Source organism: Neoarius graeffei, chromosome 3 (genome assembly GCF_027579695.1).
Source record: "Neoarius graeffei isolate fNeoGra1 chromosome 3, fNeoGra1.pri, whole genome shotgun sequence".
Taxonomy (NCBI): Eukaryota; Metazoa; Chordata; class Actinopteri; order Siluriformes; family Ariidae; genus Neoarius; species Neoarius graeffei.
This window is the reverse complement of record NC_083571.1, coordinates 1031187-1055448: the sequence shown is the minus strand read 5'-3', so window position 1 is coordinate 1055448 and position 24262 is coordinate 1031187. Positions and strand designations below refer to the sequence as shown.

The 24262-nt window shown below is 45.0% G+C and overlaps 1 protein-coding gene across 1 annotated transcript; it reads right to left on the bottom strand.

The window, feature by feature from the left end:
• On the bottom strand, positions 1–22386 carry ddhd1b (DDHD domain containing 1b). Its single transcript, XM_060916209.1, has 13 exons — positions 21788–22386; positions 19960–20136; positions 19495–19623; positions 18544–18691; positions 17452–17561; positions 13906–14012; positions 13493–13749; positions 13049–13118; positions 11040–11189; positions 8554–8618; positions 5801–5976; positions 5383–5634; positions 1–182 (listed from the first exon to the last, which is right to left on the bottom strand). Exons 1-13 carry the CDS (start codon positions 22254–22256, stop codon positions 1–3), a joined length of 2292 nt encoding a protein of 763 aa, XP_060772192.1. The 5' UTR covers positions 22257–22386.
• Between the last annotated feature and the right edge of the window lie 1876 nt (positions 22387–24262).

Below are 24262 nucleotides of genomic sequence, written 5' to 3'. Positions count from 1 at the left end.
TTATGACTCAGCAGTGTCCTCCCCATCTCCGTGGGCCGTGTCCTCTCTGTACATAAACGTCAGCAGAAACAGAGCCACGTCGTACGAGCACCAATATCCTGTGTGTGACGTCACCGCTGACCAATAGCGGCTCTCCACCAGCCCCTCCCTCAGCTCAAAGTCAATACGCCGATCCAGCTCCACTACACACACACACACACACACACACACGCACACAGATAGAATTTATCAGTCAAGATTTATCTATCTACCCGAGAGTTCAAATACATTCATATAAAACAAGTTATTAATTTTCTGAGTGATCATTTGGTTGTCAATCAAAAACATCTGAAAATAAACTAAATAAATATCCACAATAGCATATGAATAATAATTTTTAATGTTATATTGTACTTTAAATGTAACGCAAAAATGTTAATTTATGATTTTTTTACATTTTTTATGGCTGTGTTTAATTCAAACTGATAATATAAACCTGAATTTCTGTTAATTTACATGTGATGTCTCGCCATTCATTTTATAATTTAAAAAAATCTTACTTTAAATTAAAGCTGTACGGCCTTTCGATTTCATAAAATCGGTGAAATTTAGCTCCGTCTGAAATGTGGTGATTGTGATATCTGTTTATTTCTGTAATATCTCACAAAATATCAGGCCATTCTGTGGCTGGGAAGTTATTTAATTTGAGGGGATTAAAGCAAATAATGTGCATGAAATCGCTCGCTTGGCGCAGTCAAGCAGACAGAGGAAGTCCGTGTGCGCATGCGCAGGTTTACCTTCTTCTTCTTTTGGGTTTTACGGCAGCTGGCATCCACAGTGTTGCATTACTGCCATCTACAGGTTTCCCTTTGAGCGTGCACTGACAGTTCCATCATTCTGTCGCTAAACGAACAGCTGATCACACTGAGGTGCTCGCTGAGCGCCCATATTTATTAGTTTGGTCCTGCGTTTCCTTTCCTTCGTATATAACATAACGTCTTTTCTTCTCGCTTTCCGTTACTGTAGTCGCTCTTTCACGTTTCATTCGCACACTCACGTCGTCCATTTTTCTCTCCTGTTTCAAATTTGTATCCCACAATGCCTTGCGTGAACGGGGAAAGCCCACCACGGGATGCATGATGTAGTATCTTGCATTGGGTCATGGTGAAGCAGGAAAAAATAGCGGAGAATTTAGAGCCACGTGGAGATAAATTCATTAATTGTTCTATTCTAAAAAAAAAAACAACTAATAAAATTGGAAGTCTGTGATTCGAATTCAGTAGCTTTCAGTCACTAAACTAAACAGTCTAGCTTTGGTATTAAACCTTCGAAATAAAATAACTAAACAACTAAATCTCATCTCATCTCATTATCTGTAGCCGCTTTATCCTGTTCTACAGGGTCGCAGGCAAGCTGGATCCTATCCCAGCTGACTACGGGCGAAAGGCGGGGTTCACCCTGGACAAGTCGCCAGGTCATCACAGGGCTGACACATAGACACAGACAACCATTCACACTCACATTCACACCTACGCTCAATTTAGAGTCACCAGTTAACCTAACCTGCATGTCTTTGGACTGTGGGGGAAACCGGAGCACCCGGAGGAAACCCACGCGGACACGGGGAGAACATGCAAACTCCACACAGAAAGGCCCTCGCCGGCCACGGGGCTCGAACCCGGACCTTCTTGCTGTGAGGCGACAGCGCTAACCACTACACCACCGTGCCGCTCCTAAACAACTAAATAATAATCTAAATTTTAGGTGAAGTAAAACAAGTATTCATCTGCTTATAAACCAAACAAAAATGGCATTAAATTTAATTAAAATCACTTTTTAAACATATAACAGCTGTTACAAATGAAAATATAACACTAAAGTCTGACATTAATATTAATATCCATCCATCTTCTACCGCTTATACGGATCCGGGTTGCGGGGGTAGCAGCCTAAGCAGAGCAGCCCAGACTTCCCTCTCCCCGGCCACCTCCACCAGCTCTTCTGGGGGAATACCGAGGGGTTCCCAGGCCAGCCGAGAGATGTAATCTCTCCAGCGTGTCCTGGGTCTGCCCCGGGGTCTCCTCCCAGTGGGGCATGCCCAGAAAACCTCCCTTGGGAGGCGTCTAGGGGGCATCCTAACAAGGTGCCCAAACCACCTCAACTGACTCCTTTCGATGTGGAGGAGCAGCGGTTCTACTCCGAGTCTCTCCCGAATGACCAAGCTTCTCACCCTGTCTCTGAGGGACAGCCCAGCCACCCTGTGGAGAAAACTCATTTCTGCCGCTTGTATCTGCGATCTCATTCTTTCGGTCACTACCCACAGCGCGTGACCATAGGTGAGAGTGGGAATGTAAATGGACCAGTAAATTGAGAGCTTTGCCTTTTGGCTCAGCTCTCTCTTTACCACAACAGGCCGATTTAGCATCCGCATTACTGCTGACGCTGCTCCAATCCTTCTGTTCAAATCCCGCTCCCCCTTACCCTCACTTGTGAACAAAACCCCGAGATACTTAAACTCCTCCATTTTAGGTAGCAACTTCCCCCTGACCTGGAGTAGGCACTCCACCTGTTTCTGGCTGAGCACCATGGCCACGGACTTGGAGGTGCTGATCCTCATCCCAGCCACTTCGCACTCGGCTGCAAACCATCCCAGCGCATGCTGCAAGTCACAGATTGATGCAGCCAACAGGACCACATCATCCACAAAAAGCAGAGACATGATCCTGATGCCACCAAACCAGACACCCTCCGCCCCTTGGCTGCGCCTAGAAATTCTGTCCATAAAAGTTATGAACAGAACCGGTGACAAAGGGCAGCCCTGGTGGAGTCCAACATACACTGGGAACGAGTCCGACTTACTGCTGGCAATGCGAACCAAACTCCTGTTCCGGTCATACAGGGACCAAATGGCCTGCAGTAGTGGGCCCTGAACCCCATACTCCCCCCACAGGACCCCATGAGGGACATGGTCGTAAGCCTTCTCCAGGTCCGCAAAACACATGTAGACCGATTGGGCAAACTCCCATGCACCCTCCAGTACCCTTGCAAGGGTAAAGAGCTGGTCCACTGTTCCACGACCAAGACAAAAACCTCCTGAATCCGAGGTTTGACTATCGACTGGACTCTCCTCTCCAGCACCCCAGCATAGGCTTTCCCAGGGAGGCTGAGAAGTGTGATCCCCCTATAGCTGGAACACACTCTCCGGTCCCCATTTTTAAAAAGGGGGACCACCACCCCAGTCTGCCAATCTAGAGGCACTGTCCTGACCTCCACGCAATGTTGAAGAGGCGTGTCACCCAAGACAGCCCAACAACATCCAGTGCCTTCAGGAACTCAGGACGAATCTCATCCACCCCCGGAGCCCGGCCACCGAGGAGCTTTTTAACCACTTCAGCAACCTCAGCCCCTGTGATGGGTGAGTCCTCCCAAGCACCCTCAGACTTTGCGTCCTCCTCGGACAACAAGAAGGTGGGATTGAGGAGATCCTCAAAGTATTCCTTCCACCATTGGATGATGTCCCCAGTTGAGGTCAACAGCACTCCATCCTCACTGTAAACAGTAGGGACAAAGCACTGTTTTCCTTTCCTGAGCTGCTGGACGGTTTGCCAGAATCTCTTCAAGGCCAACCGAAAGTCACTTTCCATGGCCTCTCCGAACTCCTCCCACACCCGAATTTTTGCTTCAGTGACTGCCAGAGCCGTATTCCACTTGGCCCGTCGGTATCTGTCAGCTGCCTCTGGAGACCCACAGGCTAACCAAGCCCAATAGGACTTCTTCAGCTTGACGGCTCTCCTCACCACAGGTGTCCACCAGCGGGTTCGGGGATTACTGCCACGACAGGCACCAAGAACCTTGCAGCCACAGCTCTGCATGGCCGCCTCAGCAATGGAGGTGCAAAACATGGTCCACTCGGACTCAATGTCCCCATCCTCCCCCGGTATGCAGTTGAAGCTCTGACGGATGTGACAGTTGAAGATCCGATGGATGGGAGCCTCCGCCAGATGTTCCCAGCATACCCTCACTACTCGTTTGGGCCTGCCCGGTCTGTCCGGCCTCCTCCCCCGCCATCTGATCCAGCTCGCCACGAGATAGTGATCAGTTGACAGCTCTGCTCCTCTCTTCACCCGAGTGTCCAAAACATACGGTCGTAGATCAGATGAAACAACTACAAAGTCAATCATCAATCTGCGGCCTAGGGTGTCCTCGTGCCACGTGCACTTATGGACACCCTTATGCTCGAACATGGTGTTTGTTATGGCCAAACCGTGCATGGCACAAAAGTCCAACAACTGAACACCACTCGAGTTCAGATCGGGCAGGCCGTTCCTCCCAGTCACACCCCTCCAGGTCTCACTGTCATTGCCCAAGTGAGCATTGAAGTCCCCCAGTAAAACAATGGAGTCCCCTCGTGGTGCACTGTCTAGCCCCACACTCAAGGACTCCAAGAAGGCCGGGTATGCCAAACTACCATTTGGCACATAAGCGCAAATGATAGTCAGCGACTGTTCCCCAACCCGAAGGTGCAGGGAAACGACCCTCTCATTCACTGGGAAGAACTCCAATATTAGCGTGCCAAACTGGGGGGCTACCAATAGCCCCTCCCCTGCCTGGCACCGCTCACCCTTGGCAACTCCAGCATAGAAGAGAGAACAACCCCTCTCCAGGAAATTGGTTCCAGAGCCCAAGCTATGCGTTGAGATGAGCCCAACTATATCTAGTCGGTACCGCTCAACCTCACACACAAGCTCAGACTCCTTTCCCACCAGAGAGGTGACATTCCATGTCCCAAAAGCCAGTTTTGTCAGCTGGGGATCAGTATGCCAGGGCCTCCGCCTTTGGCTGCCACCCAATCCACAGTGCATCGGACCCTTACGGCACCTCCTGCGGATGGTGGGTCCACAAGAGAGTGGTTCCATGTTGCTCATTCAGGCTGGGCCTGGCCGGGCCCCACAGATATAGGCCCGACCACCAGGCGTTCGCCAACGAACCCCTCCCCCAGGCCTGACTCCAGGGTGGAGCCCCAGTATCCCTGATCCGGGCAAGGGTACTCGGATACCTGTTTTTTCTTTCATAAAGGTCCTTTTTTGAACCGCTCTTCATCTAACCTCTCATCTAGGACCTGTTTGCCTTGGGAGACCCTACCAGGGGCAATTGCCCTGACAACATAGCTCTTAGAATCCCTGAGGCACTCAAACCCCTCCACCACATTAAGGTGGTGATTCAAGGAGGGGATTAATATTAATAAGGGATGTTAATTTTGTGTAACACAGACAGATAAATTAATATAAATATTAAAAAGTATATTTATTCATCAGATCAGTCAGTAATGTAAATGCCCTCTATTACAGTCATACGGTTTTATGAATATTCATGTGATTAATTTGCATATTTATGTGAACGTACAGAGTGTAGAGCTGTCCATGACGGAGGACGTGGACTGGGACATGCCGTTCTCTTGCTCCATCTTCTCCTCCATTTTGTCCTCTGCTTCTGTAGTTGTAACCCCACCCTCCTCACCGATAGCCCCTCCCTCTGTCTCATATGGCCCCACCTCTGAGTTGATTGGCTCCTCTTCAGCGCCACCCACCTGTCCACTCGAACGGGAGAAACGGGAAAACAGGATTCCACCAATACCTTTACCGATGCTTGCCGCTCCTGACACACACACACACACACACACACACACAATGAATATTATGTAAATAATGTAACACAAGTATTATCATATATATATATATATATATATATATATATATATATATATATATATATATATATATGTGTGTGTGTGTGTGTGTGTGTGTATATATATGTGTGTTACCCATGATGCTCGCCCTCCCCAGGTTGGTGATGGACTCTCCCATTCGGCGCTGCTGTGGGGGGGACGTACAGGGACTCGGTGTGTTTTCACCCTCTGACAGAGACACGCCCTCTTTCAAAGGAGTCAGAAACACTGGACGCATGTCATCATACGGGGTGGGGCTGCTGGTGTTGTACCTGTCTCACACACACACACACACACACACACACACACACACACACACACACACACACACACACGTTTTTGTAACAGTTTCAGTTCAGGTCCTGACCTAATAAAGCTGCAAATCTACTCCATTTCCACTTTGCGTATGTGCGTAATCATCTGCTACACGGGCCCGGCGCGATGGGCGGGCCTTTGGGGGCCGGGCCCGCCCATTTAGTCACGTGGGCCGGCCCTGTCATAGGCTAGGGCCAACAGCTTAACACAATATTTAAAATAAATAAATAAATTGCAGGCTACTACAATTAAACGCTTTTTTTTTTAAAAAGGGCATAATATTAAAGAAAAAGTCCTTAATTTAAAATGTGTATACATGACACACTGTTTTCTTAACGTTTCAGCCTGCGCCCATCTCGTCAGCCCTGCGCCGTCATGCACTTGGCGTTTGATTTGCAAACTAAGCACTGGAGGTAAGAAACTGGTTTTGACGTTTCAGTTAACCTACAAAACACATCTGTATTAAAGATTAATGTTGTCATGCTTCACAAAACTAGATTTGAGACATAAAACTTTTAATGCGCATGGTTTCACTTAGAAGGGATTCAGTGACTGCAGTTAGGCTTTGTGCAGGGAGGATGAGTGTGATGTAATCTTCTGTTGCGCACTCTTAATTGTAAATATCAATCTTAATTTGCTGTCAACATTGATCACAATCATCCGTTTGCGCATTCAGTGTTGGGTATTCGGAACGAGTTTACAACATGACTCGTGCGCAAACGGAATACTGCCAATATTCTGTATGAAACGGAATATTCCCTGCAAACGCGCTCGGTGACGGACAATATATAGCAGCGGAACAGGGTGTCTGAAGAGCTCAAAATACACCATTTTAGAGTGTTTTTTTTTTTTATTTCTTCCGGGGGAGCATGCCCCTCGACCCCCCTAGTACAATTGGGTTCGCTGATGCGTGCCCACCCCCAGCCAGTGCAATGCCCGGCTACTAGACCACTTCTGCCGCCGGGTCTGCTGCTACACAAGCAGCATCGTGTTGTCTGTGTATGTGGAGGATTAAAATCTATCTCCACTAGGGGGCAGGGCTGAGCTCAAACATCCCCAACCAGCACTGGAATATCCTCCAGCAGGAACAGCAACCTCCTAAACAAGACGCTGTTGTGCTGTTTATCTTGGAAAAAAAAAAAACAAGCATCAGTGTGGACGATGTGAAAAAGAAGAGTTTCATTTGTTCTGGCATTGATGTGACGTCACATACAGCCGTGTCGCAGCACAGCAGCGCCCCCACCATATACGGCAGTACTGCACCATACGGAACACGTAGTGTTAATTTCAGGAAACATGCAAAAGCACTGAAAATCTGTTTAAAATAAAATAAGCATGTAAAATCAGAGCGTATGGAGTGTACAGTACAGACACGAGTGTGTTTATAACAAAAATGGGAATAAAAATTAGCCTGGCAAGCCAGACTAAATGTGAATATTTAGTCTGGTCTCGGTCGTAGACATTTCCGAAGGGTGTGGGAGGAACAACCCGCTGTCTTTCAAACTGTCTCTGTGCGTATAGGCCAACGCTCTGACCAATCAGCGCAACAGTGACTGTGACGTAGTCAGAGTGACAGAAAGCAGTGGGGGAGACAATTACCACCATAGGGTTTTCACTTAGCCCCATCCTTTTAGCTACGAGCGGAGCCAGCTGGTAGATCAGACTTTTGCCATAGCCGGTCGGCAAAACAGCGAAAACGTCCTTCTTGAAAAGGAATGAGCGGAGAGCCTCTTCCTGCTCATGTTTCAACCAAAACTCCAAGTCTAATTCTTCTAAAACTGATTCCAAAGCGGAGTCAAACGCGCGCTGTTCACTAGCCGTAGCCATCTTTCCTGTTGTGCTTTCTCCAGCGTCGCGCAGCCTTGTCATCACTCCTGCAAAAGCCCGCCCAAAGAATCCAAACAAAAACCTTGCGTTGTGATTGGCGGGCACGATTTGATGCCCGGGGTGTGTTGTTGATATGGTCCGAGGCTAGACCCACTCGTAGGCAAAAATATTTTTGGCCGCTAGGCGGGTGGGTCGAGTTTACTAGGCTAAATAAAAATCACTTACAGGCTCTTTAAATGCTGTTGGCGTTTAATGTGTGAACAATATAAAATAAATCCATTGCTGTAATTACACCATAAATTCTAAAACATTTCTCATTTATTTTTGTTTGTTTTTAAAAATTTAATTCAACTTTAATAAAAAAAAAAAATCACTGGCTTAATTTAGTCTTCAAATGTCAGAAACACACTTTATTACGCATGTTTAATACCCGCCCTTCAGCTCTATTCATTTCCTGTCGTGATTTTTCAGGCTTCAGGTGATTAATTAATCTATTTGCATTGTCTCCACCCACTGGAACAAAAAAACATAAAAAACAAAACATGTTTTGCTCATGTGCAGAAACACTCGTACCTCGAGCGTGTTTAATTACATCAATAACTCGACATGCTCCTGTGAGTTTTGTGAAGAAGTTTGAACCTGAGATTTGGTCGGTTTTATGAAATAGTAACTGTGTGTGTGTGTGTGTGTGTGTATGGTGTCATTACCAGTGTATCTGCACAGGAGTGATGTTACTGTAGTGTTTGAGGATCAGAGGCTCCAGTCTGTACGCCTGCAACACAACAACAATCCCAAATCAATACAATCAACAACCGCAACCTTCGATCACTGGCGTCTGAGTGCTGCTCATAAATGGACACTGAAGTACAGTGTGTGTGTGTGTGTGTGTGTGTGTGTGTGTGTGTGTGTGTGTGTGTGTGTGTGTGCGTGTTTTGGGACACTGATGGTGAATGAGCACCATGTGTTTATGATCAGTACGGTCCCATGCAGTCAGTTTAAAGTTAGTAATATTATGAACTATGATACATTATAAGGCCAAAAGTTTGTGGACACCTGAGCACAACATGTACATACAGTGGTGCTTGAAAGTTTGTGAACCCTTTAGAATTTTCTATATTTCTGCATAAATATGACCTAAAACATCATCAGATTTTCACACAAGTCCTAAAAGTAGATAAAGAGAACCCAGTTAAACAAATGAGACACAAATATTATACTTGGTCATTTATTTATTGAGGAAAATGATCCAATATTACATATCTGTGAGTGGCAAAAGTATGTGAACCTCTTGGATTAGCAGTTAATTTGAAGGTGAAATTAGAGTCAGGTGTTTTCAATCAATGGGACGACAATCAGGTGTGAGTGGGCACCCTGTTTTATTTAAAGAACAGGGATCTATCAAAGTCTGATCTTCACAACACATGTTTGTGGAAGTGTATCATGGCACGAACAAAGGAGATTTCTGAGCACCTCAGAAAAAGCGTTGTTGATGCTCATCAGGCTGGAAAAGGTTACAAAACCATCTCTAAAGAGTTTGGACTCCACCAATCCACAGTCAGACAGATTGTGTACAAATGGAAGAAATGCAAGACCATTGTTACCCTCCCCAGGAGTGGTCCACCAACAAAGATCACTCCAAAAGCAAGGTGTGTAATAGTCGGTGAGGTCACAAAGGACCCCAGGGTAACTTCTAAGCAACTGAAGGCCTCTCTCACATTGGCTAATGTTCATGTTCATGAGTCCACCATCAGGAGAACACTGAACAACAATAGTGTGCATGGCAGGGTTGCAAGGAGAAAGCCACTGCTCTCCAAAAAGAACATTGCTGCTTGTTTGCAGTTTGCTAAAGATCTCATGGACAAGCCAGAAGGCCATTGGAAAAATGTTTTGTGGATGGATGAGACCAAAATAGAACTTTTTGGTTTAAATGAGAAGCGTTATGTTTGGAGAAAGGAAAACACTGCATTCCAGCATAAGAACCTTATCCCATCTGTGAAACATGGTGGTGGTAGTATCATGGTTTGGGCCTGTTTTGCTGCATCTGGGCCAGGACGGCTTGCCATCATTGATGGAACAATGAATTCTGAATTATACCAGCGAATTCTAAAGGAAAATGTCAGGACATCTGTCCATGAACTGAATCTCAAGAGAAGGTGGGTCATGCAGCAAGGCAACGACCCTAAGCACACAAGTCGTTCTACCAAAGAATGGTTAAAGAAGAATAAAGTTAATGTTTTGGAATGGCCAAGTCAAAGTCCTGACCTTAATCCAATGGAAATGTTGTGGAAGGACCTGAAGCGAGCAGTTCATGTGAGGAAACCCACCAACATCCCAGAGTTGAAGCTGTTCTGTACGGAGGAACGGGCTAAAATTCCTCCAAGCCGGTGTGCAGGACTGATCAACAGTTACCGCAAACGTTTAGTTGCAGTTATTGCTGCACAGGGGGGTCACACCAGATACTGAAAGCAAAGGTTCACATACTTTTGCCACTCACAGATAAGAAATATTGGATCATTTTCCTCAATAAATAAATGACCAAGTATAATATTTTTGTCTCATGTGTTTAACTGGGTTCTCTTTATCTACTTTTAGGACTTGTGTGAAAATCTGATGATGTTTTAGGTCATATTTATGCAGAAATATAGAAAATTCTAAAGGGTTCACAATCTTTCAAGCACCACTGTATGCTTACTGAATTCCACATTTATTCCTCTTTCCTGTTATAATGAACTCCACTCTTCTCTTCTCTTCTCTTCTCTTCTCTTCTGGGAAGCTTTCCACTAGATTTCGGGGCGTGGCTGTGGGGATTTGTGTTCATTAGTGAGATCAGACCCTGATGTTGGTGATGGTGTTGAGGTTCCAGTTCATCCCAAAGGTGTTCAGGGCTCTGTGCAGGACACTCGAGTTCTCCACTCCAACCTTCACACACCACGTCTTCATGAAGCTCACTGTGTGCACAGGAGCATCGTCATGCTGGAACAGGTTTGGACTCTGAGTTCCAGTGAAGGGAAACTGTAATGTTCCAGCAAACAGAGACGTTCTACACCACTGTGAGCTTCAGACTTTATGGCAAAAGTTTGGAGAAGAACCACATCAGGGCTGTGACAGCAGGGGTGCACAAACTTTTAGCCATCTAATGTAAAACGTGTGCTGATGGTGGTGAAGGTTTATTATGGTGTCATGTTGTTCTCACCACTGGGTCTGTGGGGTGGAAGATGTTGAAGAGTCGGGTACAGATGGAGCGAGACAGGATGTGGTTCTGAGTTCTGCAGGAACCGGGACGAACCCCACGCAGAGCCAAGAACACGGCCAGAGGAGAACCCATGCAGAAAAAGTTCTCCACCTCAAACAAGGCAAGGCAAGTTTATTTGTATAGCGCATTTCATACACACAGGCAATTCAATGTGCTTCACAAAAAATAAAAGGATAAGCACAGTAACAAAGAATTAAAGTAAAAGTGAAATCATTAAAATCTGAAATTAAAATAAAGTAAAATCATCAAAATTAAAAGAAATTATGTTAAAGGAAATTAATTACACTTTAGGTAAAAATTAATCAAGTGAAAGCATCTGAAAACAGCTTTGTCTTGAGCCTGGATTTAAAACTAACAACAGTAGGAGCATTTTTGATCTCATCTGGAAGTTGGTTCCAAAGCTTAGCAGCATAGCAACTAAAGGCTGCTTCACCACACTTCGTTTTGACAGCTGGTATTACTAGCAAGTTTTTCTCCTGTGATCTTAGAGACCTAGTTGGTGCATATAATTGAAACATATCCAGTAGGTAGCTGGATCCCATCCCATTTAATGTTTTAAATAGAAGAAGTAGTGCTTTAAAGTCAATTCTATAGCTCACTGGGAGCCAGTGCAGAGACCTTAGGATTGGAGTGATATGGACGACCCTTTTTGTTCTTGTAAGAACCCTTGCTGCTGCATTTTGGATTAGTTGAAGCTCTTTGATGGTCTTTTTTGGAAGACCTGTGAAAAGGCTATTGCAGTAATCAACCCTACTGGAGATGAAAGCATGAATAAGTTTTTCTAGATCATGTTTTGACATGAGACCCCTGAGTTTGGAAATGCTTTTTAGGTGATAGAATGCAGACTTTTTTACCACTTTCATATGACTGTTGAAGTTAAGTTTGCTGTCAATAAGGACACCAAGGTTTTTGACAGTATCCTTTGCTTTAAGCCCCTTAGTTTCAAGAACAGTGGCAATCCTAAGCCTTTCCTCCTTTTTGCCAAATATAATTGCTTCAGTTTTATCTGCGTTCAGCTGAAGAAAATTGTGAGACATCCATTTGTTAATTTGGTCAATGCATCTATGAAGAGACTCAAGAGGGGCATAGTCATTAGGTGACATAGCTAAGTAAAGCTGAGTGTCATCTGCATAGCTATGGAAGTTTATTGAGTTATTCTTAATAATTTGTCCAAGTGGGAGCATATAAAGGTTGAATAGTAATGGTCCCAGGATTGAGCCCTGGGGAACCCCACAGTTCAAGGACACGGGTGATGAACTGTGGCCTCCAATGGCCACATAAAAAAATCTTTGTTGTAGGTAAGATTTTAACCAGTTGATTACTATACCAGTAAATCCAACCCAATGCTCCAGTCGATGTAACAGTATGGAATGATCTACCGTGTCAAATGCAGCACTTAAGTCTAAAAGCACCAAGACTGATGTTTTACCAGCATCAGAATTAAGACGTAACACACAAATAACAGAGGCATTCAAATTATCAGTGTATTTGGGCTTCATCCCAAACACTGACGCAGGGTTCTGTATCGCAGCCCGGCGAGAACGCCGATTATAATAATAACAACAACAATCTTCAATCGGCTTAAAATGAGATTATTTACTGTCTGTAATTCCTCAATGGTTCAGTGTGATATTTTTGTTAAACATGTTGAATTACAGCTGAAAGTCGACACTTCAGTCGCATCCTCATGGCTTCAGTTCAAACCCAGTGTGGTGTGCATTACTGAAATTGTGTCGCTGTCCAAATACTTATGGACCTGACTGTAGATATTTGTGCAAAAGCTTATTAGCCTTGGATCATAAATAAAAATCACAAAATCACAATGAAATATATTTAAACTGTATTTATACAAAACTATCAGCGGAGAAGCAGGCGCTGTAGATCAACACTGAACACAGCCCACTGCAGCTGGATCAGAGATCGCAACCCCGACGGTTTTACATCGTTACCTTGAATTTTAACACTGGAGAATTCATCGAGGACTTCAGGCTCTGAAACTGATCCTCCAAATCCCTCAACCTGATCAGATCATGCAGTAATAAACACACTGAGGTACAGAACAGGATCATCATCAGTGGAATAAATCACATCACACTTTTATTACACAAAGGAAAGCGTCTGTAAAGGAAAGGAAGGCAGCAGAAACAGCGATAAAGACTTCAAAATGCATGAAATAATTTAAATCATGTCTATAAAATTCAACATGAGCACTGATTTATTTACACACTGCAATAACGAGCTGTGATTTTTTAATGAGATATTAATGAGCGAGCGTAAAGAGCCCGTGGTGAGGAGACGCCGCGTATCGCTGCTTTAACATCAGTGAGAACAGGGACGGACTGAATCAGACACGCGGCTGCGGGCTACAGCGTTTCACCACAGGGACAACGAACCTCATGCGTGTGAGCTGAAGCTCCTCCATCAGTCTCTGTTCACGGCTGCTGCGCCACAGAGGCTCCGTCTCCATGGCAACCGGCGCTTCCTGATGATGTAAGAGAACGGGGTCCCAGCCAGTGATGATGTCGTAGGTGATGACGCAGCCGAGCGAGTGTGAGACGATAGACACTCTGCCCTTCTCCTCGAACTCGGGGTTACGGGAACAGAAGAGTGTGTAGAGACGATTCAGCTCCGAGGTCAGACCTCGCGTTATCTACAGGGTGCGCACACACACACACACACACACACACACACACACACACACAGAGAGAGAGAGAGAGAGACAGGGTGAGAGTGCACACGTGTGTGTGTGTGTGTGTGTGTGTGTGTGTGTGTGTGTGTGTGTGTGTGTGTGTGTGAGATATCTGACCTCATCCCTGTACAGTGGACTGGTGTAGTACATGATATCCATCGCGCTGCTGTTCAACATGTCCCTCAGTCCTCGCACTTTATCAGGCGTGATGGTGTCCACTGTGTCTACAACAACAACAACAAACAATAACAGGTTAAATTCCTGGGCCCTGTACTACGAACGGAGGTCAACCTACCCAGCAGTAACCCAGGGTTCCCCCGCTAAACCGGGGTTGACAAAACCTGGTTATCTTGTTTGGGGTTAAACGGAACTACGACGCCAGTTATGAAGTTGATTTGTTGAACCTGGTTTAACCTAATCAGGGTTAATGCGCGTTCACGTTAAAGGGGAGGTTATCAGCGCAAATCCCCGCTGTTCACAATGGCACGGTCACCGCACTTCACGGAGGAAGAATGCGCTGTCATAATGCAAAGCTACGAGGAGTTCAAAACAACATTAAGAGCAAAATCTAACACAGCGGCTGCCAATAAGGAGCGGCAAGCATGTTGGCAACGAACTGCCGATCGGGTAAATGCGCAAGTACATTCTCCCTTCTACATGTTCCAGAACAGAAGTATAGGATGAGAGAAGCTTCATGATCAATCACAAGTCACAGAAAATGGTCCTTCGACGTGGCCCCAGTCATATATAGCTTGTTTAATGTCCGAAAAATCCTGAATAAAATTTGGTATGGTAAATTCATGGAGTCGCTACTTAAGCTGATCTGTGCACAGAGTCACATGAATTAGGATGACTGACTGTTCAGTCCCTTTGACTGAGTTGGTGTCGGTCCTGTGAACATTTCAGAGGCAACAGCAGCCAAACGCACCTGGCAACAGGTGAAAATGAAATATAAACATCATTCATAATGGTGTGTGTGTGTGTGTGTGTGTGTGCGCGCGTGCAGGCAAGCATTCATTTGCCTTTTATTTATTCAAGTTTTATCTGTTTGCCTAATAGTTCAAATTGTTTTGTATATAGTTTATAATGTTGTTGTGTGATATTAATGATAATATTGTGGGGAAAACTACTTTGCACGGACGTTCATTTAATTTATTCTATCGTCATTTTGTTTGTTCTATTTTTGTGTATTTTATTTATTTATCTGTTTGTCTAGTTGTATCTATTTTTCTAATAATAATATATTTTTTGCATTAATAGTTTGTTTTTTCCTATTAAAATAATCTTGTTCTTGTTATATAACTTTATCTATTTATCTGACTGTTTAGTTGTATCTATTTTTGTTACAATTTCAATATTTTTAATATAGAAAGTTTGTTTTTTTCTATTAAAATGTTCTTGTGTGATAACTAGTTCTTGTGTTATATTTATTGTAGTTGTATCTATTTTGTATCTCAGACTTAAATGTTTTTGTAAAACAAGTGTTTTTCTATAAAATATTCTTGCGTTCTTGGTAACTACGTTCTTGAGTGTTTTTTTTTTTTTTACAGAAAAGCCGTTCTGCATGGACATTCATTGAAGCCCTCATTGTTTTTTAATGGTTATTTATGAGCGTTTAGGGGTTACAGTAATGTAAGTCTAGGTTGCTTTATATAAAAGGTATGTCCAGAAATATTGATGTCACTGTCTAAGCAGAGGGATCTGGCTTCTTTAGACGCTGTCTTCTTAAAACTGAATAAATATTTAAAAAGAGCCAAATGAGCCAGTCTTTTGAACGGCTCTTTTCAAAGAACGGATCACAAAGATGCGGATCCCATCAAAGCGCCATAAATCCCATCTCTAATCTGCGCTCCGATATCGCACGGGTCATCCAGGTACGCTGGCATTGTCTCTAGAGGAAATGTCGGTGGAGAGGTGGTGTTTAAAAAGGGTGTGGTTAATCGGAAACCTCGGGTTAACCAAGAACATAACCTGAGACGAGCAGGTTTGAGATGCAGCGTAAGTTGCCATGGCAGCATACCTCGGTTTGAACATAGCCAACTTTCGTAGTATGGGTTAATCGGGAAGTTACGCTGCACGTGATCAAGTTACTCTCGAAGTTACCCTGGTAAGCCCGAAAACCCGCTTCGTAGTACAGGGCCCAGGAGTCCTACACCTCCTGGTTAAGCCACACCCCTGGCCACACCCCCTCTGACAGAGCTGCATTATGCTGGGTGATATGACCATATAATATCAATATCATGATCGATTATGTCCCAAACTCATCTCTGAGATATTGTGGTGATTGATATTGATTCATTTTTGTTCTAATCGTTTGTTTAGAAATTTATTTCCACCTTCGCTGAAAACAGACAACTTCATATTAAAGTGCATATTCTCGAACAATTTTGTTTTGTTTTTTTTATATGAAAGTCTGTCCCTTTACACACTCATCCAGAAGGGTAATTTTGCACAAGACCATCTGTCTACAGCAGAAAAAAATAAAATAACAAAACGCGTCTGGAAAAATCCCAAGGGAGTCTGGAGCCAGATTCGTGACGTCACCTGCGGAAGCGCCAGCAGGCTGCGCGAGCTTCGCACGGTTTCAGTGCACAGCCTGTGTAGACCAAGCGCTCCCATTTCTCTCTCACTGTCCGGTCTTTTGGGAAACGATGAGTACTAATCCCATCATGATTGGTGTTGCTACACCCTCCTACGATACATCTGTTAACCATTTTAATAATTACACGATAACGTTGAAGAAATCTGCAGAAAACCACCAGGTCGTTTTCTCATAAACAAACCAGCGCTGACGTAGGATTCAGAGGGAGGCGTCCCGCACGCGACGCCACGAAAATCAATGTTTGCTGGGAAATCCAAACGCCAAGTTTTTCAGAGGCGGAGCAATTCGCCTCAAATGGCTTGATTTCAACTGAATTTTTCTGGTATTGCGCAAAATGTGACAGATATTTGACCAAAGTTTAATATAAAATAGGAGAATTACACTGATCTCGCTCCTGAATTTACCCGTGAGATGCACTTTAAACTTCTGAACTTAATCTTTAAATGTATTTTTTACACATTTTTTAAATTTTACATATTTGTTTTAAAAAACAATACATTTATTTCTGGAGATGTTAATTAAAGCATTAAATACAGCACTAGTTACGTCACATGTCACTGAAATATCTTCCAGAATGGTGATGTGATCTTTCTTTCGTATCGTTTACTCTGACACGCATCTATAATTACATCATCATAAAAACAGCCCTGAGATTTAACTCACACTCTTGAGGTGTTGCTTCCATGGAAACGTCGACACCGCTTAAACACGTCTGCAAGTGCTCGATGTTTGGGATTTGTTAAATGTGTTTATTTGCGAGAGGAGTATAAAGCTCCGCCCTGATATGACCCTGTGCCCTGCGTTTTTCGAGGATGATCCGCTTTAACACACGTCACAGTCGCGTTTCCAACTTCAAATAAAACGTGAACGATTTACGATTAATCATCTCGTCATTAGTGTAATTTCACTGTTACTACAATTCTGAGGGTTTTTTCTTCGTCACATTGTTTTTATTTCAGCGCATCTCATAACATCTATAAAAATAAAAGAAAACCATTCCGCTAAAAAACAAACCGACAGAAAGGAATCGAAGTTGAGCTGAATGTGATCTTCTCCCTCACCTCCATCCAGAGAGAGCTTGGATCTCCACTCCACAGGGAGGAACTCCACGTGCTCCGTCGTTCTGTCTGAAAAATGTTTCTCCGCCATTTTCCTCGCAGCGTCACGCATCCTCAATAAACACACACAAGTTACGATCAAATATCACTCATGAACAGAAAGTTTATCTTCCTCCGTCACTGAAACACAAATCTGATCATTATTAACATTTAAATGACGTTAAAGTGATTCTCAACTCACTGAAGACTTTATTATAACTACAAAAACCGTACTGATATACTACTACTGTACAGCCACACCCACATTTACATATTTACATATTCATTAAACGCAGCAGCGTTTTATCTCAATCATTAACAAGAAGAGAGAGTCATCTATACACCCCCCCCCCCCCCATATACCAACTCTATACCAAGTTTCACGATATTATTTGTCACATTTTTCAAGTTGTGCTGCAGGAAACCAGCCTTCCCTCTTTACACCGCCCTCAGCAGCCCAGGGCATAAACCCACCGCACCTTCAGTCCAGCTGAGCTAAAAATTAACATTTCTCACATTTCTTAGTATCAAAAGCCACATATACATTAATCAACACGTATTCCGACTTTCAAGACCAAACCACTCATAGTTTTCAAGTTCTGCTCTGGAAACTGAACCTCCCCCTCAGAGACTAAGTCTGAAATTGTTTCCATGGAAACATGAAAAATTAAAATTTCTTAGTATGAAAAAGCACATCTACAGCACCTTGTTAACATGTATACCAAGTTTAAATCCATATCATCAATAGTTTTGGATATACGCTCCAGAAACAAACATCGCTCTTAGAAACTAAATCAAAATCTATTTTTTATGTAAAAATTTGAAAATGACTTTTTTTCAAAACTCCAACCCAGTAAAAGGCACCAGTTCACGTGTTGCTTGATATTTATACAAAGTTTCATGACAATGTCTTCAGCAGTTTTAAAGACACGGCCCGGAAATGAAAACGTGCCCGGATGGACAGTCAGACAGACGGAACCTGTTTCAATATAAACTTTGTTTGGGCGGGGCATAAAAAGCAGGAGTGGGTGGGGATTGTTGGTGGGTGGAGCTTACATGCTGGTGTTCCTGATGATCCGCCCCTGGTCCATTTTCTGACCAATCCCGTGCACCACGAACACAATGTGGGTGGCGGCAGGGGGCGTGTCTTCCAGAGCTGCCTCCTCCACATAACCACGATGGAGACGTGTCCCACTGCTGGAGGCTACACAAACACACACACAAACAAAACACACAAAAACAAAACACACACACCAACACACACACACAAACACACAAAAACAAAACACACACAAAAACAAAACACACACACAAACACACAATAACAAAACACACACACACACCAACAAACAAACACACACACACAAACACAAACACACACACAAACACACACACACACACAAACAAACACACACACACAAACACAAACACACACACAAACACACACACACACACAAACAAACACACACCAAAACACAAAAACAAAAACACACACCAACAAACAAACACACACACAAACACACACACACCAACAAATAAACACACACCAACAAACAGACACACACACACACACACACACACACACACCAGGGTTAAGACCAGGGATGAGGATTAGATTTAACAAATAGAGTTTAAGTTTAGGGGAGAAGACGAAAAAGAAGGAGGAGGAAAAAAGGAGAAGTTGGAAGTAGTAGAAGAAGAAGGAGGAGGATTAGGAGGAGAATGAGGAAGAGGAGGAGGAGAATGAGGAAGAGGAGGAGGAGAAGGAGGAAGAGGAGAATGAGGAAGAGGAGAAGGAGAATGAGGAAGAGGAGGAGGAGAATGAGGAAGAGGAGGAGGAGAATGAGGAAGAGGAGGAGGAGAATGAGGAAGAGAAGAATGAGGAAGAGGAGAAGGAGAATGAGGAAGAGAAGAATGAGGAAGAGGAGAAGGAGAATGAGGAAGAGGAGAATGAGGAGGAGGAGGAGGAGGAGGAGGAGGAGGAGGAGGAGAATGTTCCTGACTGACCCTTGGAGAAGCCGAGTTTCTGTGTGACGGTGCGAGCGATTTTGGACGTTGTGGCGTCGCTGTACAGATAAACTTCATCCACACTGTGCCAGTCTACATGACTGCGGCTCAGCTTCACACTGTGCACCACTGACACACACACACACACACACACACAATCAGACACACACACAATCACACACACACACACATCACACACAATCACACACACACACACACACATCACACACACACACACAATCACACACACACACACACACACACACACACAATCAGACACACACACAATCAGACACACACACAATCAGACACACACACACACACACACACACACACACACACAATCAGACATTATTGTTATTATTTTATTATTGTTATTATTTTATTATTGTTATTATTTTATTATTATTATTATTGGTGGTGGTGGTGGTTGGAGTGGTGTTGGTGGTGTGGGTGTGGCCTCACCCTCCTTGCTCTCCGGCCCCGTAGCCACACCCTCTGTTTCGAGGGAATCTTCTATTCGATGTCCCCTAAATTTGGATAAATGCTCCAGCTCTATCAGGTCTCCGTCCTCCTCGTCCAGCGGCAGCCACGTCCCGTCTGTAAACCACTGAGCTCTCATCACCGGGATCCGTTCCTGCTCTGTAACACACACACTTTCAGCTGTGGCCCAAACACCACTGAAGGTTGAAAGAACCACATGAGCCGTTTCACACCAGCGATAAGGAACACGACACTTTAGTCATTTTATTTCAGAGTGTAAAAGTGTTTGAGCAGATTTAAACTGTGTCTGTAGTTTTCACTTTTCACTTAAATTATTAACATAATCACGAGCCTCAAACCTCTGTTCTAAGACACACCCTTGGTATAAGACACACCCCTGATCCAAGACATACACTTGGTGTAAGACATGCCTTTGGCCCAAAACACGCCCCTGCTCCAAGACACAACCCTTGGTGTAAGACACACCCTTGATCCAAGACATGCCCTTGGTGTAAGACATGCATTTGGTCCAAGACACACCCCTGCTCTAAGACACACCCCTGCTCCAGGACACACCCTTAATGTAAGACACACCCCGATCCAAGACACACCCCTGATCCAAGGCACACCCTTGATGTAAGGCACACCCTTGCTCCAAGACACGCCTCTGCTCCAAGACATGTCATTGGTGTAAGACATGCCTTTGGTCCAAGACACGCCCCTGCTCCAAGACACGCCCTTAATGTAAGACACACCCTTGATCCAAGACACGCCCCTGCTCCAAGACACGCCCTTAATGTAAGACACACCCTTGATCCAAGACACGCCCCTGTATTAAACAATGACTATATAAATGGATAAGATACAATAAACTTTGTTGTCCGGAAGGAACTTTCTCTTGGACATGTTCAGTATCTGCTGTTGAAATACAAATAATGTACGCAGTGCGCGGTGTCCTTCGCTCCCAGCTCCGCCTCCTGCAGTAAGGAACAGAGTTGAATGGAGATGTGATCTTTATTTCCCACTCGTCCTTTCAGTGGAATATAAAAACCACACACTGGATAACTTTACCACGACATGTCGAGTGTTATCTGATCTCAGACAGTCAGTAATAAACTGTAATAAACTCTAGCTGGTGGTTTGTCCCCTGGTTCAAGTCGTGACTCCGCCCACTGATGGGGGTCGGTTATGATATCAGTACAGTGAGCTTCAGAAGCCTCCTGAAGGGCAGCTTACAGCAGAACAGGACATGACTTCACTACACACTTGTCCACAGTGTTGGAGTGTGTGCTCATGATACTCGACCCTCACCCATTAACCACGCCCTTTTATTTATCAAATCCAGTCACTCCCATAAAACACATCAGAAGGAACACTGGGTGAGAGATCGAGTCAAGTCAAGTTTATCTGTATCGCGCTTTTAACAATAAACACTGTCGCAAAGCAGCTTTACAGAATTTGAACGACTTTAAACATGAGCTAGTTTTATCCCCAATGATGTGGCGAGGAAAAACTCCCTCAGACGACATGAGGAAGAAACCTGGAGAGGAACCGGACCCAAAGGGGAACCCATCCTCATCTGGGCAACAACAGACAGCATGGCTATAATATTAACAGTTTGAACATGAAGTCAGTGTTGGTGACGTTTTCAGGGTTCAACATTCCTGAGCTGGAACAGAACAGAACTCCTCCCCCCGTTCAGCACGTGAGAATGGGCGGGGTTAGGAATGACACTGCGCTGTCTGTCCACTAGGGGGCAGTGAAACACGCCTGATCTTTGGCGCTCGTACTGAGTGGTGTATCTACTCACGGTTCCAGTAGACCGGGTAACACTCCTTCTCCTTCACGTCCACCTCGTACAGTCCTCCGCGCACACACACCGGCTCCGCGCGCGCACTGGCCTCCGGCTCGGACACGCCCTCGCGCGCGCACAGGCTCCGGTAAGCCAGCTCGATCTTCAGAGAGTCGTGACCCACGAAGGGCTTCCAGTTCCTCTTGTCCTCTCTGTAGAACCAGCGCACTTCCTGCGCCTCGAGCTCCGTCACCTCTCCGGACCGGCTGCGCGTGCTCGGGCGCGTCCTCGCCGCCGGCTCGTCACCGTTCGTGTAGTTGGGGTCCAGATAGTCCGGGTCCGAGTAGGGAGCATCCTCATCCTCATCCTCAGGGAGGCCCAGCAGCATGCCGTGTGTGTCCATCAGGTCCGCGCGCGCATCACTCAGCCCCCAGTCCCGTGAGGAGGTGCGCAAGTGTCCCCCCGGGGCGCCCGGGAACCCGCTCATGGGCGCAGCTTCACCGAGAGAGAGAGAGAGAGAGCTTTAATCATCCCCTCCGGGTCACTGGAACCCTGTCCGTTCCAATTTACCTGTTCGCGTGCACGCGCCTGGAACTCGGGGTGTGTTTCATTCTGCAGCTCTGACGCGCACGCGCGCACACACCCCGACTGCACACATCCGCATTGAGAATGTGTGCGCGCGTCTATTCCACACTCCCCGGTAAGAGCCGCGCGCTCGGAGGCAGGGGTGAGCGGAGTGCCCGGTTTCTCCTGTGCGCCTGAGGACACCTGCTGGTGATTAGTGGAAGTGCAGTGACACTCGGGTGGTGTGGAGAAGGTCATTACAGGTGTCTGTGTCTCCTGAAGTGGCTGAATATATCCGTGTTCACAGAGAGGGATGGAGTTTAAACTCTACTGTGACTCCATGACACGTCTGTGTTTGTCTCACTGTTTTAAATGTTTGTATTTTTATAAAGTGACTAAAAATTCAGGGTGGCACGGTGGTGTAGTGGTTAGCGCTGCCGCCTCACAGCAAGAAGGTCCTGGGTTCGAGCCCCGTGGCCGGCGAGGGCCTTTCTGTGTGGACTTTGCATGTTCTCCCCGTGTCCGCGTGGGTTTCCTCCGGGTGCTCCGGTTTCCCCCACAGTCCAAAGACATGCAGGTTAGGTTAACTGGTGACTCTAAATTGAGCGTAGGTGTGAATGTGAGTGTGAATGGTTGTCTGTGTCTATGTGTCAGCCCTGTGATGACCTGGCGACTTGTCCAGGGTGAACCCCGCCTTTCACCCGTAGTCAGCTGGGATAGGATCCAGCTCGCCTGCGACCCTGTAGAACAGGATAAAGCGACTACAGATAATGAGATGAGATTTTGTAAAGTGTCAGATCAGTGAAGGCATTGCCAATTTCTGGCACATTTCCTGCTTGGCCAGGTGGTGGCACTATAACAGGCAGGCCCATTGGGCGTCAGGTTATCATAATAATCATAATATCTATTGAAGTAAGAAGTGTCCGACCATACAGTCAATGCACTGTGGCTTTCTGACATGTTTCCTGTTTATGTGGCAAGATATTAAAATCATAAGGCCATTTCAACATATTACAAGATATCAAAAATCCCTTTGCAATTTAAGATCAGCGACATCTTGGCATCACGTATAACAAATTTCACATGAATCTCATGAACCGTCTAGAAGGAGCATGTTAAAATTCATCATGTGTCAAAACACACATATTCAAAACCCTGTTCTTTCCTTGGCCAGTTGGTGGCGCTATACCAGACAGGCCCATAACGGCTAAAGAGTATCAGAATCATATTACAAGAAGTTCAACATTCAGCAATATCTTGGCATCATGTTTGCCAAGTTTGACATGAGTATGAAGAACCGTCGAGGAGTACGTTAGAAATGACCATGTGTAATTTCACTCCAAATGGCCTTATGACGTCATCATTCCAAAGTTCTACCCATTCATTTCAATGGGAAATGGAAAAGGGGCGCTATGAAGTCCCTGGGCCACACCCGGGGCCAAAAGTCTGTGGCTGAGTAGCGATGACAAGGACTGATGTGTGTATCAAATTTAATGAGTTTTCGTGCATGGGAAATGCCTCAAATAAGGCCAAACACGGCAGAAAAATAAGATTAATCCTTCGAAAAACAATAGGGTCTCGCACCGACCGGTGCTCAGGCCCTAATAAATAAACCTGACTTTCACATGAGGAAATAACACACCAGGTCACGTGGTCCAGGTGGAAACATAGGGAACTTCCGGTCACTTCCGGACGCTGATTGACCGCTGAGCTCTATATAAAACCTGGAGAACTCATAGTGAAGCCATCTGGCCGCCATCTTACCACTCCTATCTCAGAGTGGGCCGGTCATTTAGGCTAATGGAAGCTACACAGACCTGGACGAGTTATTGACTTAGTTACCGAGAAAAATTACAATAAAAATGGCTGCATGTGCAGCAGTGAACTGTACAAACCGTCAGGTCAAAGGTTGTGGATGGACATTTCACC

Excerpts from the sequence above, each read along its gene's own strand:
- ddhd1b (XM_060916209.1), bottom strand. The coding sequence starts at position 22,256 with ATGAGCGGGTTCCCGGGCGCCCCGGGGGGACACTTGCGCACCTCCTCA. Across the intron at positions 5,977-8,553 it reads ACTCCTGTGCAGATACACTG|GTACAACACCAGCAGCCCCA; the intron begins GTAATGACACCA and ends TGTGTGAGACAG. Across the intron at positions 5,635-5,800 it reads GGGGAGGGCGAGCATCATGG|GAGCGGCAAGCATCGGTAAA; the intron begins GTAACACACATA and ends TGTGTGTGTCAG.